The 18883-nt window shown below is 44.1% G+C and overlaps 2 protein-coding genes across 2 annotated transcripts; both read left to right on the top strand.

The window, feature by feature from the left end:
- Positions 1–724: 724 nt before the first annotated feature.
- LOC309357045 (UPF0764 protein C16orf89 homolog) lies at positions 725–9261 on the top strand. Its single transcript, XM_081888935.1, has 8 exons — positions 725–1937; positions 2869–3018; positions 4382–4529; positions 5112–5226; positions 6487–6622; positions 7590–7694; positions 8412–8486; positions 9058–9261. The coding sequence occupies exons 1-8, from the start codon at positions 1766–1768 to the stop codon at positions 9126–9128; spliced, it is 972 nt and encodes a 323-aa protein (XP_081745061.1). The 5' UTR covers positions 725–1765; the 3' UTR covers positions 9129–9261.
- LOC309356242 (olfactory receptor 5V1-like) lies at positions 9145–17986 on the top strand (the record flags this gene model as incomplete). Its single annotated transcript, XM_081887515.1, has 4 exons — positions 9145–9227; positions 12348–12472; positions 12753–12837; positions 17049–17986. The coding sequence occupies exons 1-4, from the start codon at positions 9152–9154 to the stop codon at positions 17984–17986; spliced, it is 1224 nt and encodes a 407-aa protein (XP_081743641.1). The 5' UTR covers positions 9145–9151.
- Between the last annotated feature and the right edge of the window lie 897 nt (positions 17987–18883).

Raw genomic sequence — 18883 nt, 5'->3', positions numbered from 1 at the left:
GTGTTTGTTTTTGTTCATATTTTTATTACGTGTTTTGTGTTTTTTACATTGCGATTTTATGTTGTGAGATCTACAGAGTATCCAAGATCGTATACAAATTTCTGGTTTGTAGCCTGTGTTTCCAGTTAGGGCTTATCCACACTTATCTTTTGATCCACTCTTTCCAGGCACATCTCCACACTTTGGAGCTCCATGTCCAAGTGTTTTTCTTTCTTCCTTTTCTTTTTCTTTCCCCCCAGATCTTTCCCCATGAAAAGCTACTCTTTTAACACTCAATCAGAGCAAACATTGATTCGGGTTTTCTGCAGATTGCCATTTCCTCCAAATCAGCTTTAAAGAGTGAGTTTTTGTGGGGAAAGATCCAGGGCAAAAGAAGAAAAAAGGGCACTCAGAGACAGAGGTTTATGTGGAAAGGTTAATGTGGATAAGCCTTTAAACTCTTCAGGAAAACTAGACTGAGAGAAAACAACCAAAGGAGATTCAACTCTGCTCATTAAATTGTAAAACTGGGACCTGGAGCTTTAAGTCCCTAGGGATCTCCCATCTCACAGAGCATGGATCACCACAAAGGAATAGGCAGGCAAGACGTTCACCCATTTATCTGTTAGAAAAGGCTCCCCTTTATCACATACACAGCTCAACAAGACGACAAGAATCCACCAACAGCATACAAATCAATATGGCCAACCTGATTCAAAAATACCCACTCACACACGAAAACAAAGTTCACCGCAGCCAATCACAAACAAGCAACTGGCGACCGCACCCTAGGCCAACCTCAATTTCTCTCAGCACCAAAGGAACACAAGCGAATAGCAAAGAGAATCTGCACAAACGATGCTGACACAAAACTCCACACATACATTAAGCAAAATAGAAACATCGCCTCCTGACTCCACCCCAACTCTTCTTTCCCCCCTTCACCTCTCCCCCCCCTTTTCTTCCTTATGTAACCCTAATGTCTCAACAAATGAAACTGACCTATGGAAAATGTAACTTGAAAAAAGAGACATTGCGCATACCTTTGTAAACCAAGAAAACTTTAATAAAAATATTATTTTAAAAAAGTAAAGAAAAGGAGAGCAATAAAAAGAAACATCCACTCTATACACAAACACCTTAGACTGAACTGCGGAACATTTATGGAAGAAGCCTGAAACACTAATTTAAAAAGAGAAATTCTTAAAGAAGAGGAGGTAAACTTGTCAACTGAAGTTGTTCAAGCTGAAAGCTCAGAATGGTTAACTCGGGGGGGGGGGGATTCGAGTAGATTTGATTTGTCTCCTGAAGAGGATTGGATTCAGGTATCTCTCATGCTGAAAGAAGAAACAGCCACTGAGAAGAACCAGAATACATGGACTGACTAAAGGATCAAGAGGAACATGAAATTCATAGCATCATAGAGTTGGAAGGAACAATGAGGGTCATCTAGCCCAGCTCCCTGCAATGCAGGAATTTTTTGCCCAACGTGGGGCTTGAACCCACAAACCCGAGATTCTCATGCTGTACCACCTGAGCTACCCTGCACATCCAGGAGAAAGGATGCGTGCAAATGATTCATCAGAAGAACAGCACCTGGACATTCACATACCATGCAAATGTTTCCCGAAGGTGTCCACGGAGTCATAGTGTAGTGCTTTGTCCCTCCCTTTGACAAGTATTTGCACAGATAATTTTTTGTTTTGAAAGAGTGGAGCAGGACACTTCCCAGGCACCGCTCAGAAGCAACTGGCACTCCTCAGTGGCAGAGCCCTTCTAGCAAAGCATGCTGTTCCTCCGTTTCCAGCTGTTGATTTTCCTCCTTAACCTGAATTTATCCAGATGTGAGGACAAGAGGAATTCGATCATCTCCGCACTGGAGAAAGCAACTTTGTTCCTGGAAGAGCAATATAATGAACTCAACATAGATGGAGTGCTTGGATATCGTCTGTTGCAAGGTACAGTTCCAGCTATTTTGGAGACATATAGCACAACCCTTAGGCATGTTTACTCAGGAATAATGGCTTATCCACACTCACCTTTCCTCCCCTCTTTCCAGGCATGGTCCGTGCGCTTTTGGTGTTTTAGCTCCGGAGCTTTCCCCATGAAAACTCGCTCTTTGAAGCTGAACGGAAGCAATCCCTAGAAAACCTAAAATGACATTTGCTCTGACTGAGCAGGTTTTTGTAGGGAAAGCTCAGGGCCTACAAAATGTGGGCCTTTGTCTGCGAAGAGTAGGGCAAAAGGAAAGTGTGGTTGAGCCCTAAGTCCCATTATGTTCAATGGGGCTCCCTCCCTAGCTAAGTGTGTTTTAGACTAATTCTTCCTATTACACCGCCTTCCTTCCTTCCTTCCTTCCTTCCTTCCTTCCTTCCTTCCTTTCTTTCTTTCTTTCTTTCTTTCTTTCCTCTCGCCTTAAAAATTGCCAGCTTCACTCGTCAAGTCTGGGTGTGACTTTATTTTGTACAGTCATTTTCCAGACGTCTTTCTTGGGTGAGGAGTGCTTCCTACCCCCTCTGAGCATTAAAAACCAAGCAGCTTTTCCTTCAGGTTCTTCTAGACAGAGGCAAAATTGTCTTTGTTATAACACTGAATGAAGGGGCCAGAAAGGAAAGAAATAAGTGTAGATTTATTTAGGGGGGGGGGGGAGAGAGAGAGAACACTAGTGCAGAAATGTGAAGAACTGTGGGCTGTGCCCAATGCTGGTCCTACCCAGAGTAGACCCATTGAAGTAAATAGGCATGACTCACTTAGGTTCACCAATGCCAATAGGTTTACAGTGAATAGAACTTAGTTGGATATAACGGGGGGGGGGGATTGACCCACCCCAACTCTTCATCCTTTAGAGGCAGGATTCAAACATCTTCTTTCCCTTCTCTAAATATCCAGCGTATCTGAATGGAACGTTGGAGAAATGGGCCTCGGTGTCTGGATTAGAGTCGGAGCGAGTGCAAGTGCAACGCTTGGATGCGAAGGTGTCAGCTCTGATTGAAAAGGCAAAGCGTGCTCTAGAGAAGAACGAGCCGGATTCTTACAGAGGTAGAATCAAACCTCACCATAGTGGAATGGGGGTGGGGATGGGCTGCAGCTAGAGAGGACGGTAGGCAGGCAGGAATCTGTCTTTAGGGCAAAGACGTTCCCCAAATATCTGCTATCCCCATGTTTCAAGGTGACTTATCACAGGGGTGACAAGGCTCAACCCCAGGGGGGAAATGTCGCCTCCAGGCCTCTCTTTCTGGCCCCTGGAACTCTCCCCAGGCCACAACCCTCAATGGCCCTGCTTCACCCAGAAATGTTTCTGCCTGGCTGGAATGTGTCCCTGAACTCTGATATCCCCTCACGTTGGACTGGTTGGAGTATCAGGACCAGCCTGTCCCTGAGGTAGACCTCAGGTGGCAAAACGGGATGGGCCGCCCCTGTGGAAGACAGCAAGTGTGTGCAGAAATTAGCCTACAGAACAATGGTAAAATTTGCATGTACTGCCCCACCCACTTTTGCTTCTGGCCCTACCCAACCCCTGGCATATGGCCCCCCAGGAGGTTGCCAAGAAGGGAATGTGGCCCTTGGGCAGAAAACGATTCCCCACCCTGTCTTCTTATTATTATTGATTTTTATTTGCAAATTAAATAAGAAGAAAAGAGAAAGAAGAAGAAGAAAAAGAGAGAAAATAAAATAAAATATGATAAAATTTAATATATAAATTGTACTAATAAAAACATTAAGCCACCATCAGTTCACATTGCAGTTACAGTGATCGTCAGTATATGAATCTTAAATGAAACATATAATGCCAGCCCTCCCTAAGTTCAAATAGGTATCCACACAAAATTGACATGTGTATGAAATGTAGTCAGGGCAATGAGGCCCTCAGGCAGGATGTACCTGCCTCTTAGCCATGTAAGGGTTCACAGATTCACTGTTGTCATCCGTTCCTAAGGTAAAAGGTAAAGGTACCCCTGCCTGTACGGGCCAGTCATGTCCGACTCTAGGGTTGTGCGCCCATCTCACTTAAGAGGCCGGGGGCCAGCGCTGTCTGGAGACACTTCCATGTCACGTGGCCAGCGTGACGAAGCTGCTCTGGCGAGCCAGCACCAGCGCAGCACACGGAAACGCCGTTTACCTTCCCGCTATAAAGCGGTACCTACTTGCACTTAGGGGTGCTTTCGAACTGCTAGGTGGGCAGGAGCTGGGACCGAAAGACGGGAGCTCACCCCGCCGCGGGGATTCGAACCGCCGACCATGCGATCGGCAAGCCCTACCCCTGTCCTATTGGGACATAGGAAGCTCCCCTATTCCAAGTCGTAGCAATGGTCTCTCTAGCTCAGTATTATTGCCTACAAACTAAGTCATTGCAAAATAATAACAATTATCTCTTCCCCTTGCTACCCACCCCTCCCTGCAGCATTTCATCAAGCTTTAAGCCCAGGGTTTTGGAAGATTCCCCATCAGTGGGCTCAGAATGACCCTCCTGTTTCTTTCTCCCCAACCAACGGCTCATGTCTGGACTTGGATACAAGCGATTCCTGCATATCCATCCTGCTAGGATCAGGGTAGGAATTTTGCTTACCTCTCTGTCATACCTAGTGTTAACATTGTGACTCTAGATCAGGGGTCAGCAAGGTTTACCTCACCTGGGCTGGTTCACTCCCTCGGAGATCGTTCTGTGGGCCACATCGCGTCTGCACAAACGTGATTTCCGGTGCCACGGAAGTGAGTCCCTGCTCCGCGCTGCACCGGTTTAGTGCAGCATTGGGGGACTTGCCAAGCAGGCAGTTCGGGGGCGGCTCGTGGGCCGTTTAAATGATCCCCGTGGGCCACTTGTGGCCCATGGGCTGCAGGTTGCCGATCCCTGCTCTAGATTTATATATGTAAATGAAACCATAAATCCTAAAGATGCCACAGTGTCTGTTGACCTTCATTTTAAGAAAACCAAATGCTAGGTAATGGCTGGAACCCCAGGAGTCTCTCGCCACCTAGAGATTGCGGTGCATGCAACAGTATCTTGGTTTAACACCACAGTACTGGTGTGTCTCGTGCAGTCCAGGTACCCCCGAAGCATGGGTTGCCTGTTGCACAAATCTCTCACCTGTCTGGCTCTTGAAATTGCCTAATGCCATGCTTTTCTACAAAAGGGCTGGTGGCACACCTTGCCTTGTTCCAGATAACTGCAGAAGCATCATGATAAAAACACACTGCTTGGGATATGGCCTGTCCCATCAGCTTTTCTACTTCCTGTTTGCGGAGATGGTAAGGAGTTGGCCATGTGCTTTGCTAACAGGGCAGAAACATTAATGGGGGGCGGGCAGGGGTAAGGAATGGGAATGAGCCTAGCATTATGTTCAGAATATCACCTTTCATCCAGAATCAAGAACCTTGGACGAAAAGTACCATGAATACTACTACTACTACTACTACTACTACTACTACTAGATTAGTACTACTCTAGTGGTGGTGGTGGTAGTAGAGTAATTTATTACCCACCTTTCACTCGCAGGACCCAGGACCAGTGACAATTTAATTCAGAATTAAAAACAGTTAAAACAGATTAATGTTTGTGAATGACTTCTAAGGCACATTGTACATAAATGTGTGTGCTTGAACAGATTGGTCAAATATGCATAGAATAAGTTTTACTGTCTGTATTTGATGTGGTTTTAACATTCAGTGTCAATATTTGACGGCATTGATAGTTGACATGCATTGGTTTAGTACTGGGTAGTATTTAATGGTTGACATGTAATGGTATTTAGTACTTGAGAGCAGCTGTTAGGTGGAAAGCACTTATATTTAGGGCTAACTACACGTTACATAATTGTGTAAATTGCAGTTGGGTTATGGGGTATTGGGTTTTGGGTTGTTTTTTTTTAAAAAAAGAATCCTTGCTAGGAGCGGGGATGGTTTCTTGCAGGACCACAATGCAGCCACTATCTTGGTGGAAATTGCCCTTCCAGTGCTTCAGTTATCAATAGAAAATCTAAAGAACTATTATACCACTTTAAACAGTCATGGCTTCCCACAAGGAATCTTGGGGACCATACTTTGTTACAGGTCCTGAGACTTCTTAAGAGACCCCCCTATTCCTGTTCCAGAGTGACAATTCCCTGGGAATTGCTAGGGAAAATGACTGGTTGTTAAATCACTCTGGGTATTGTAGCTCTGTGAGGGGAATAGGGGCTTTTACCTATGTAAACAATCACAAAATGCCATCGGGTTGAAAGCACACTCATTTTGAATTTTTTAAGGTTCCAAAGCCTCATTCTATATTTTCCCACTCAAATGTGTTCTGGCGAAACTGGAAATCTTCAGAGTGTTGAATATTTGTGAATATTTATATTGGTTCTCTCTATGTAGTTTAATGATGATATTGGGAGGAAGAGCAATGACAGTTTCTCTGATTAGCTGAATACTTCCATTCTTCACCATCCCTTTCTCGACAAGCAAAACTGAGTGCTACAAGATGGTATATGAAAAACAGTCTTTCTTCCCCTGCTTCTTGTTCACATCTAGAAAGGATGCTCGGATCCCCTCTTCCACAATGCGCAATATTACAAGAGTGTGTTCTGTCACTTAATGATGCAAATCAATGTCGAAGCTGAAAAGCAAGCACTCCTAGGGACTGTGGGAGACCTTTTTACGGAAAACAGTAAGTGGCCTTACTGCTGTGTTGTAGTGTCACTGTTCAAGGCAGTGTTCTTCACTCAGGGAACCACTTTACAGTGGTACCTTGGTTCTCAAACTTAATCTGTTTCGGAGGTCCGTTCCAAAACCAAAGCGTTCTAAAATCAAGGCATGCTTCCCCATAGAAAGTAATGCAAAATGGATTAATCCATTCCAGACTTTTAAAAACAACCCCTAAAAAAGCAATTTAACATGGATTTTACTATCTAACGAGATCACTGATCCATAAAATGAAAGCACCAAACAATGTGCTGCAGTCACACAATCAATCAGTAGCTGAACTGGGTTCCACACAGTGTACTATATGTAAATAAAGCAGAATAGCCAAAATGCTGTGCTACTGAGTTCTGTTACGTGAACTGCAATACTCTGCAGGATCTCTAAGCGTGCTAATGCCTTTTGGCATCAGTCGTTGTGATGGTCAGGCTGAAGAAAGCTTTTGAACGATCGACCAGGAGGGAGAGGACATGCCAGTCGGGCATGTGTCTCTGCCAGGGTCCTACACAAAAGTGGGACAATCCTAACAGGTAGCACTGCATAAAAATGGGACCAAAACACCCTCAGAACATTTGTGGTATAGAAAGTTAAAGGATTTCAACAACAACAACAACAACAACGCAGGATAACCACTGAACGGAAATGAAGCAGTATGTCCACCCCAAAACTTTTGTGGGCATGAATAAGGTTGGAGGCAGGATTGTGTTGGGCCATCCAAATAGTACCATGAGCGCAAAGCATCATAATGTACAATAAGAAGTGCAGGGCCCCATGAAGACATGTGAGGCTACCATCTTTGCTGAAGTTAAGCTGGTCCAAGTCTGCTTGGTGTTTGGGTGAGAGACTGACTGCTGGGTTCCATGATGGATGGAATGAAGGAAGGATGGATGGTAGACAGTAGTTGCCATTTAATGTGTTTGCATTCTGCTTCTCAGTTTTGTTTTGTGGCCTGGCTGGATTCTCTGATTTCTATAAACCACGGTGGCTGGACATCATTCTCAACTGGCAAAAAAGGGAAAGAGGATGTTTCTGGATGTTCGGTGAGTGAGCACTGCTGTTTGATTCATCCAGTGCTAGAGTGCAAATTACATAATTTGTGTTTTAAAAAAAAATCTATGGAGAAAATGAATGCTGCAACTTGAGTAGAGTTGCTACAAATCCAATAGGATTAGGCAAATTTCGGGGAAGGGGCCGCACCCCCAGATGCTCACCATGCACCCCCCAACCGAACTGGGCACCACACCCCTGTGGATGGCAAGCCACACCCCCGCCTGCTCTCCGCTCCCGGTGCCGGAGCATGCAGCTCTGCCACTGGGCGAGTCTAGCTTTGTTCACGCTCCCCGAAAACCTCCCATTTTTTAACTTACTCTGGTTTATGTTGTACTGGCTGAGGGACTTACCCTGGTGTATCTCTGGCTCAACCGGCGTAAGGTACCCAAGCTAGGAAAGTCCAAGAACTGCCAGATCCAAACTCTCATCTTGGCAGATCTTGGGTTTGGATTGCACTGTTGGTAAAGAATAAGGCTACAATCCTATACCCTCTTACCTTGGAGTAAACCCTATGGAAGAGAACAAGACTTACTTCAGAGCAGATGTGTCTATGTTTACTCTGAAAGTCCCATCAAGCTCAGTGGGAAATCCCACTGAGTAACATGCACAGTTTGCCTCGTAAGTTTGTGACTGAATGAGGACCCACATTCTAAAGCACATCCTCTGCCTTCAAGCAAATGACTCTTTCTTTCTCGGTGACCTGTTAGACTCCTCCAGCCCAGTTTCTGAAGACCATCATAAGGAAGCACGAAGAGTAAAGAGAACGGAGAAGATTCTTGAAGGTAAAGATAATGGCAACTGGTGTGGCTGCATAGATAAAAATTGTTCCCCAACCTATCACACATTTTAAAAATAATGTACCAAGTCACCCATGAGTAGCGCCATCGGATCCATTGATTTCATTGGATATGCTACTCTGAGTTTGTCTAATACTTTGTTCAGAGACCTGCATTGGCTACCAATTTGCTACCAGGCAAAGTTCAAGCTGTTACTATTAGTATATGAGGACCATAACAACTTGGGAACAGTTTATCTGTGAGATTGCCTTACCCTGTATGTGTCCGCTTGACGGCTTTGAGCTGCAAAACTGGCACCATTACAAGTGCCACATAACACTCGTTCCATGTTTGTAAGAAACCTATAAATTACAGACCCCATTGTTGAGACTATATAGTTTGTGGGAACCTCCCCAGAATTTGCTAAACTAGAACTCCAAGCATCCTTTGGCCATGCTTCCCGGTGCTGATGGGAGCTGTAGTTAAGCAACAACAGGAGGGCCAAAGGTTCCCCACCCCCAGTTTAAATTACGACCCTCTCTTCCCTTTGATAACCGAAAGTCTCATTTCCTTGCAGGTGAATGCGCTTCTCACAACACCGCCGTGGCCGTAGGAGCGATTGGAGGATTTCTCCACTACGAGTTCTGATGCTTTCGTTCTTCTTTCTTCTTATGCCACTGAGCTTAACTTTCTGGCTTTATTATGCAATGCAGGACCTGTTCAAAAACCAATCGCTCTTCTCTCTAGGTACATTTTGAGCGCTAGTCAATGTGACTGTGCTCTCAACACCCCGGTCAACCAGGGCACTAGAAAAATCATATTCATATCATGGGGTGCTGTATTGGTACCTCGTTAGGACGGGGAGGAGACTCGCTGTCTTCTTGAACTGTCTCCCTAGCATGGGGCAGGGACAGTGATGTGCTGGCCTAGGATCTTTGGGGTTGAAGACCTCTTACACTTTTGTAAGAACACTCAAACTCAGGAAGCAAGGGAGAAACGTGCTAAGAGGAAGGCACGCTTGGCAAATCCACACCGTGATCAACTCCCGCCCGGAAACCAGTGTCCCCACTGTGGAAGGACGTGTGGATCCAGAATTGGCCTCCACAGTCACTTACAGACTCATTGTTAAAACCGTTTATGGAAGATAATCTTACTCAGGTATGAGTGATCGCCAAAGACAACAATTTCTGCAGCAGGGTCTCTGTCTCCATTGTCCTAGAAATCGCCCAATGAGCACGAAAGGGGAGCTGTTTAGCCACGGCATGCTCCAAAGCTAAGCATTTAGGGACACTGAAAACACAAGCTGCTGCAGTTTTAAGGGAATGTGTGGTGTGCAGGTTCTGTTGTGCACAACTTAAGTCAATTTCTTCAACCCAAGGACCACATACCAGTGGTGTGGGTGGGGCCAGAGGCAAAAAGTGAGTGCCACAACAGATGTGACTCTTAACTTTTGTACAGTAGGATGCATTCCAGCCACATGCTTCCAGCTTCTGCACAGTGGTTTGTGTTCTAAATGTCTGGTGCAGATATGGCCTCAGATGGACAGCTTCATCCACACCTAGCCTAGGCATCACTTACCTTTTAAGCTCTTTTATCTAATCTAATTAGGCTCCTTGCTTGTCTATCTGTGTGCTATCCTGCTTCTCCCAGTCTTCCATATCTTCTGCCTTCTCTATAGTTTTAACCAAATAATTGCCATTTCCATCTGAATGTGCCACCCATGTACTTACTCTATTTTTGCAATAAACTGCATTTTCAAGTACCCTAAGATCTGACTTGTCGTCTCTCCACCTGGACGCTCAGGTTTCTGCCATGGTTGATTACGATTTTTGGTTCAAGTCCCCAACAGGCATTGTTCAAGTCTGCATTGCATCTACACTCAAGTTGTAAAAGTGTGTTAATAAACCATATTTCTTAAAGACATGACAGCCTTTGCTGTGCTTTGATTCCTAATGGAATCTTGCTACCACTCAGTAGATGTTGGGGGTGGTGCAATCTTTGTGACAATATGAAACAAGCCCTGCTAAAGTGTGTATGTGTGATTCCCACCCCCACCCCCCAGCTATTCAGAACTCAGAGGGAAAATGTATGTTTAGAAGACATAATGTTGCTTTTCTTGACACTAAAACAAAAACAAAGCAAAGTCTCCCATGTATATAGTTATTTTGGTTTTGAGCTAACCAAAAGCCAGAGGGATGGTTTCGAGTTTGGAACGCACTGGAGACTAGAAAAATTAGTCTCAAACGTATCTTAATAAGGAATTCCCCCTGAAGCATTTTAAAGAAAGCTGGGAGACAATAATAAGGCCCTAGGCACCACACCTGAAAGTTAAACAGGTCCTTTACTAGAAAAAAAACTACAGCTAACTTTTAATGATCCCCCACATTGTGCTTTACATAGCAGTAGCTGAGGGACAGTTCCTCTGGGAACAGGTTAAAAAATAAACACTGCAAGAAGTTAAGTCGTTTGCATCTCTTATGAGCCTGCTGTTCTCCTAGTGTGCATTATCTGGATAAAGGTCCAGCAGCTGGATCTGACCCCCGAGGCATTTACATCTGTCCATTATCCAAATTTTAGTCAAGGTATTTCTTAAAACAATGGCTGCTGCTAGGGATGTAAGAAGCCATTTTCTGCTCCACCCAGTATTTCACATGCATTTATTTATGACATTGGTATATCCCACCAAGGAGCTCAAGGTGGCGTACATAGTCCTCCTCCCACCCCCCATTTTATCCTAACATCAACCCTGTGAGGTAGAAATAAATAAATTCAAATTAAAAATGTCTAGTAGCACCTTAGAGACCAACTAAGTTTGTTCTGGATATAAGCTGGACAGTTTTTAATTTTTTTATTTATTTCAACTGCGTCAGACCAACACGGCTACCTACCTGAACCTGTGAGGTAGGTTAGGCTGAGAGCGAGCGAGTGACTGACCCCAATATCACCCAGTGAGTTTAATGGCTGAGTGGGGATTTGAAAGCGAGCACTGTTTCCATTCTGCTGCAGATCATCTTCCAAAAAAACCCCCACAACCACTGTGGCAAAATCACACACTTAATGTAATTTACATAATTCCACAAATGGCATCATTGTTATGTTATTTCACCCCATTCGTTTCCATGCAAAGGAAACACACTGCAAATAGGGGATGACATAATCAAGAATGTATTTTCTGTGGACTGAAAGCAACTGTGCCAATTGTATTCACTGGATTCCAACACTTGCCCAGGGTTCGGTTCCCTTGGAATGAGGCTCAGCAGAGACAGTGGTGTCTTTAGGATATGCAGGCATATATACAAACTGTGCAGCAAAGAACACCTCTCCCAACTGCTCCCCAAAGCTTCACCTCACCTCATGGATGGGCCAGCCCTGGCCTACGTCCACATGAACCTACCAGTGCGGCAGTGTGTCTTACTGTACAGAGGACAACCCTCTACATCTGATGGGTTCTCTCTTTGAAGGGCTGCCTTGCTCAAGAGCAGTTTAAAGATAAATAATCCCAAGAAAGGAGAGAAAAGGGGGCCTCAAAGTTGCCCACACCCAGTAAGCACCAGCAGAGCAGAGTGAGGAGGCACACTGTGGAGTCTCCGGAAAAGCCACAGAGGCCTTGTCCTATTTTTTTGGTTAGCCTAACCAAAGCTATTTTGCTTCTGTAAAAAAATCTGCCTGCTTTAGAATTTAGGAGGCTGAGCCACAAATATGTGAAGACCAGATAAAGTTACTAGGTGATTTTCAGGAAAACCTCCCTCTGCCAGGCAACTCTCCCCTTCAAGACCTTGGTGTCCTAGATGGACCACTGTCCTGATCCAGCAGGCTCTTCATATTTTCTTATGTTAATTATTCCCTTTTCATTATCCGTGACAACAGAACCCCCACGGTGTGGATTGCTGGATCTGAGAGCCTTCGGTGAATACATATCCTCAGAGGCACAGAAGCATTTTAAAATGCCAACCCAAGTAAGCACATTTCTGCAGACCTTGGCTCCCAGCAAGGTAAGCACCTCTTCTCCCCCCACCCCTTGTTAAAATCAGGGTTAGATGTTTTTCTAGCTAACCCAGCTCTGATGGTTCAGAAAGGAAGACTTCGCATTCATACAAATGTGGAAAGATTCTGGGGGAAAAGACAAGGGCTGGTACTCAATAGTGAGGGAACATCATCACCGATTGTAGCTGTCCCGCATTATAAAAACACTGATTTTTTTTTTCAACAGATACATGCAACAGATTCTCAAATGCTCTGCAGCACTTCTATTTTCTTCTTTCATGCCCACAGGTCTTTGAGGGAATCCCTTTGCTTCACAATTCTGTTCCAGTGAGGCAGCCTTCTGCAGCAGCCATCATGGCTCCTGGCTTCAATGGTAGGTGTTTAGATGGTATAAGTGGAAGCTGTAATGAGGAACAAAGGGAGAAATTAGGTTCAGTTTGCACGTAGTTCATAATATGTACAAAAATGCATAGACTAGGCTAAAATGTGCATTAAAATGCATGCATTAGTGCAAATAACACACCCAAATGCATTTGGGGGAAATTTGCTTTGCAGAGATGTCTACATATGAGGCAAAATTGCACATGAAAATGTGAATATTGGAAAAGAAAAGAAATTTATATACAGCTTAGTTTAGAAAAACTTAAAGCATTTTACAAAAAAATAGAACAAGGAAATCATCAATAAAGAGAGAGAGAGAAAAAACAGAAAAAACAGCTCTTTAAAACATTTTTAAAAATTAAAATCAAGGATAAGCTAAAGCCCATGAGCCCATGTCAACATTCTACAATGAATGAATAGGCTGGCCTAAAGAAAAATGTTTTAGCAGGTGCTGAAAAGAGTACAGTGAAGGCACCTGCCGGATTTCAACAAAGTTCCAAAGTATGAGAGCTGCCACACCAAAAGATTGATCTCTTACAAATGCACCTGGGCCAGTTCTGCACTGTTGAAATATGGAGAGCTGGTCTTAAGAGCGGGGAAATTAGAAATTGGTGTAACTGAAATTGACAGATTTGCCCATCTGCACCAGGAACAATGTCTCAGTATAAAAGAGGCTGCTAGTTTGATATGAACAGCTATGCAGGAGGTGCCCTTAATAGCCCCTGTAGAGAAGAAGGAGAAGGATGGGGAAGAAGAGGCAGAGGACCTGTGGCCTTCCTGTGAGCGAGCCCTTAAAGTAAAATGCATGGCGTCACAAATCAGCAAAACACCGCTCAGAGACCAACTGAAGGCAGAAACAGCATTTAAAACGAAGGGTTCCATTTGCTGCAGCTCTTTCCTCAACGTTCTTCATTTGGATCCAGAACCGTTGAAGTAACATTGCTAGATTTTCGGTTGATTTTTACTTGTACAGTGGTACCTCAGGTTAAATACTTAATTGGTTCCAGAGGTCCGTTCTTAACCTGAAACTGTTCTTAACCTGAAGCACCACTTTAGCTAATGGGGCCTCCTGCTGCTGCTACTCCACCACAGCACGATTTCTGTTCTCATCCTGAAGCAAAGTTCTTAACCTGAAGCACTATTTCTGGGTTAGCAGAGTCTGTAACCTGAAGCATATGTAACCCGAGGTACCACTGTATGCCTCTGTTATTTTTGCCACATACTTTCCATAAGCCACCTTGAGCTCCTTTCAACTGAAAGGCAGGGTATGCATCCTCAAGACAGACAGACAGACAGACAGACAGACAGACAGAGAAAGAGAGGGAGGGAGGGAGGGAGGGAGAGAGAGATTTGCAAGTTAGATTTTGTTTTAGTCTCCTGGTCTTAGGCTGCCAGCATTTCTTATGCTCCTTTTGAATCTGTGTCTAGGGGGCTGTTGGGACCAGGAATTGTTGAGAGTGAGGGACTGCGTGTTTGTGTAAATGTAGGTGTAGTTTGTTTGGTGTGTGAATGTGTGTGGCATCCGTGCGGCAAGGAGGGAGTGGAACCCTGTTTTATGGATTTCAATGCTGTTATTGCTTTATAGATTCCATCACTTAATTTTGTTGTTCTGTTTCCCTTGCAAGCTGCTTTGCAATATTTTCTGGTGAACCCCCAGCCCACTTTCTTGCTCCATACGGCATTTTAAGGTATCATTGGGGTTTTATGATAAATTTTCATTGTTTTCTTGTCTCGTTTTCTTTAAGTCCGCTGCTTAGAAATGTGAATAATTAAATGGTGTATAAATATCTTAAATAAATTTTATATGGCATAAGAGCCACAATGGCTTAGAAGTATTTAAACCTGAGCATTCTGCTATTAGAAATCCTCAATCTTCATTCATTTCCTCCTTTTCCACAATGCTTTCTAGAATTTCCCTAGATAAAGTTGGTGGTGTTAACAAAAGTTGGCTGCTGAGTAGCTCTTACTAGTTCAGCCTGCCTATGATCTGAAAAACCAGAAAATCAGGTTTGCGCCATTTCCCAAGAAAACTTTTTATTTGCTTATGTCCCCATATAACGTCACACTGCATATCATATATACATGGTTCATGAAAAGGAGACAAAATAGAGATTTGATTGAAATGACCTACCAGAAGCAATGAATAGATGAATGTTGCAGATAAATGGATGGATTTCATAGTTTACTGGAATGTGTGTTGTGACCACAGACGGCTAAATAGAAGTCTGTTTCTGTAAATCTTTTTTTGCTGGATTTCTTCAAAACTACCACCCTTCCCACACACGTTGCCCTTTTTACTCTGTTAATAGGTCTTGCTTATTTATTTATTTTGTAACTTTTGTGAAAAAGATAGAATGAATAGGTTAAAATGAAGTAATTCTCTCTCCATATCTTGGAGGGTGGTGATGATAATGGCATGTATGGGGGAGCAGACAAGAGGGCATAAATTATCCAACATATGTGCCAGGTTCTGTGGGTTAAACCACAGAGCCTAGGACTTGCCGATCAGAAGGTCGGCGGTTCGAATCCCCGTGACGGGGTGAGCTCCCATTGTTCGGTCCCTGCTCCTGCCAACCTAGCAGTTCGAAAGCACGTCAAAGTGCAAGTAGATAAATAGGTGGCGGGAAGGTAAACGGTGTTCCCGTGCGCTGCTCTGGTTCTCCAGAAGCGGCTTAGTCATGCTGGCCACATGACCCGGAAGCTGTACGCCGGCTCCCTCAGCCAATAAAGCGAGATGAGTGCTGCAACCCCAGAGTCGGTCACAACTGGACCTAATGGTCAGGGGTCCCTTTACCTTTACCTTATGTGCCAAGGCAGACTGGAGTCAAGAACCACTGATGGATTATTTTTAAGGGGTTTCCATTGAAATTTTTGGAGACGGATCTAAATGTGGGAGTAGTAAGCCATAGCTTTTCCCACTGCGCATTATCCAATACACTCCCAATATCAATCTCCCAAAGAGACTTCAAAGAAGGGAGGAGAAAAAAACTGAAAGTCAAGCATGTATGCAAAAGACAATGGACATTCTGCACATTCTGGATCTAACCAAAGCCTCAAATGAACTCAATTTCTCTTAATGCAATCATTGTGCATGGATTTATACTGGACTGTCCACGCATCATTCCATTTTCTTCGTTGCCCTGTGATGCTTCCCAATATTACTGCATTATTGCTGCCCAGAGGGGCTCCCTTGCACTACGGTACAACAAAAGCCGAACAAAAATAAGCAAGAATGTTTGCGGTATAAAGAGTTACGGGACTTTGGCAGAAAGTTGCAGAACAGGCACAAATTGAAGACGAAAGAGCATGTCTGCCCCAAAACTTTTGCAGGCTCGAACAACATTGAATGTGGGATTCCATCTACAACGAATTAAAGAAAATACTTAAATACACCTTTGTCAAAAAACCCGAAGCCTTCCTTCTGGGAATGATCGGAGAGGAGATTAAGAAAGAAGATTATATAATGTTTCAATATGCAACTGTAGCTGCCAGGATTCTGTTAGCACAAAACTGGAAAACCCCAAATACCCCAACCGTTAAAGATTGGCAAATTAAATTATTTGAGTATATGGATCTGGCAAAAATGACGCAGAACATTAGACAAAAAGGTTCAAGGTTTATCGACAATTGGTCTAAATTCATAACATATATAGAAACAAATTCTAGAGATATAAAAATCACAGTAGGTTTAATATAACCCTTGCAATGTGTTTACGCTAAAAAATGAAAAACTGCAGAATGAATTTAATATTCACATAACCCAAAACCGAGATGGAGGGAAGTCAAACGTTATTTATTGTTAATTAATGTTTTGTTTTTTGGTTGGTTTAGGTGTTTTGATTTGGTTGATGTTTTTTTTCTTTTTTCTTTTTTTGGTATGTGTTGGCTATTTTTCTTTTTCTTTCTTTGCTGTTGTTTGGTTATGGAAAATGAATAAAAAGAAGTTAAAAAAAAAAGAATGTGGGATCTTGTATAATAGTCCTGATAGCATCATGAGCACAAATAATTGCAAGCGAAATAAAAAAGACTTCAGGAGGGGCCGTGTGTGCACAGAGTTATAATGCTCGCCCCCATTTCTCCCCACCCTCAAGATTTTAACTTATGGGGATGAGAACACCTAAATAAGGCTTAGGTTAGTGACCATCACCACATCACATGACTTCCAAAGCTTCATTCATACTCTTTCTTCTTTCCAATGTGTAGGAAACCTGCAAAACCAAACCTCCATCCGTGAATTCGTCCTCCTGGGATTCTCAAACCATCCCGAATTGCAAATATTTTTATTCTTGGCCTTCTCCATCGTTTACACGGTGACCTTGACGGGGAATCTCCTCATCATTCTGGTTGTCATGGCCAACAGCCGTCTCCACACACCCATGTACTTCCTCCTCGGCCACCTGTCCTTCATTGATCTTTGCTACATGACCGCCACCGTCCCCCAAATGCTGGCAAACTTCCTCCGAGAGTCCAAGACCATCTCCTACGCTGGATGCATGGTCCAAATCTTCTCCCTCATTTCTTGTGTTGGGTCAGAGTGCATCCTCCTAGCGGCCATGGCTTATGACCGATACGTAGCCATTTGTCACCCGCTGCTCTACACGGTCATCATGAATAGGAAAGTCTGCTTCCAAATGGTGGCTGGGTCGTGGACAGGGGGCTTCCTGAACTCCCTTGTACACACTCTCTTGACATCCACCCTGTCGTTCTGTGGGCCGAGGGAGATCCGCCATTTTATGTGTGACGTCCCCCCGCTTTTGGAGTTGTCCTGCACGGATACAGCCCTGAATAATATTGTGCTCCACACAGCCAGCATGTTCATTGGGGTTAGCCCTTGCTTCTTCATCATCATCTCCTACGTCTTCATCGCTTTAGCCATCCTCCAGATCCGTTCCACAGAGGGCAGGAGGAAGGCTTTCTCTACATGCACGTCTCATCTTGCAGTGGTCATTATGTTCTTTGGGACTGCTCTCTTTAATTACAACCGGCCCAGTGCAGGCTATTCCTTAGATGTGGACACACTGGTCTCAGCCCTGTATTGCATTGTAACCCCCATGCTAAACCCCATTATATACAGCCTACGGAACCAGGAAGTGAAGCTGGCAGTGAAAAGACTGGCAAGCGCAAAGTGGAACGTCTTCTAAATCAAAGGTGGGCAGATACCAGGCATACTAGATCTACTATTTTTGTTATTTGCTAGAACCCTGAGGTTCCTGATTCAGAAAGCGGGAAGACCCATCCACAGAGGAGGCTGCCTGGTGTCTCTCTGGATGAGCCCCTGCTCCCTTGGCTTTTCTCCTTCCAACCACAAGGCATACTTAGAATCAATAACTCATGTAGAAACACTGGGGTTTCCTGTGAGAAGATACTTTCCCATTTAGCTACTGTTATTGTGGATATAGCAGGACACTTTAAAAGACAAATAAGTAACTAGGATTGCAGTCCTGTACACTGAAAATAAGCCTCATTGAACTTGGAGTGGATTTATCTCTGAGTAAACATGTACCGGTATGCTTGTGCTGTTAAGAGTAGATTTTTTTTAAAGAACACTTTAAATTTCTTCCCTCCCACTTTGAGCACCCTGTTCTGCTCGCTGTCGTAAGGACAAGCAGTGCCCCCCCCCCCCGATCACTTAAGCCAAAGTCTCCTGGAAAATCCACTCTGAGCAAGAGGAACTCTACACTGGATAGGACAGTTGGTGGCAGCGGTTGTTGATATGCCCCGCTTCGAATTGTTCCTGAACCAAGCACTCATTCATTAAATGGAGGCTGTCCATCTATAAAGCAAATTTCCACCCCACTCAGAAAACAAAACCCTAGCTAATGCAAAACATCGATTTAGAGATGTGGTTGTCCCAGCCTGTCTACAACCTTTAGGTGCACTGACTTAAGAACAAAAGAAGAGAGTCCTAGATCTAGTCCGGCATCCTGTACACACAGTGGCCAACCAGATGCCAAGAGAAAGCCCAAAAGCGGGGCAGGAGCACAACAACACTCTCCCCTCCTGTGGTTTCCAGCAACTGGGTCTTTTTCTTCTGACCA

This window comes from Podarcis melisellensis (genome assembly GCF_964234715.1).
Source record: "Podarcis melisellensis genome assembly, chromosome: 14".
Lineage (NCBI taxonomy): Eukaryota > Metazoa > Chordata > Lepidosauria > Squamata > Lacertidae > Podarcis > Podarcis melisellensis.
This window is presented reverse-complemented; position numbering and strand designations above follow the sequence as displayed.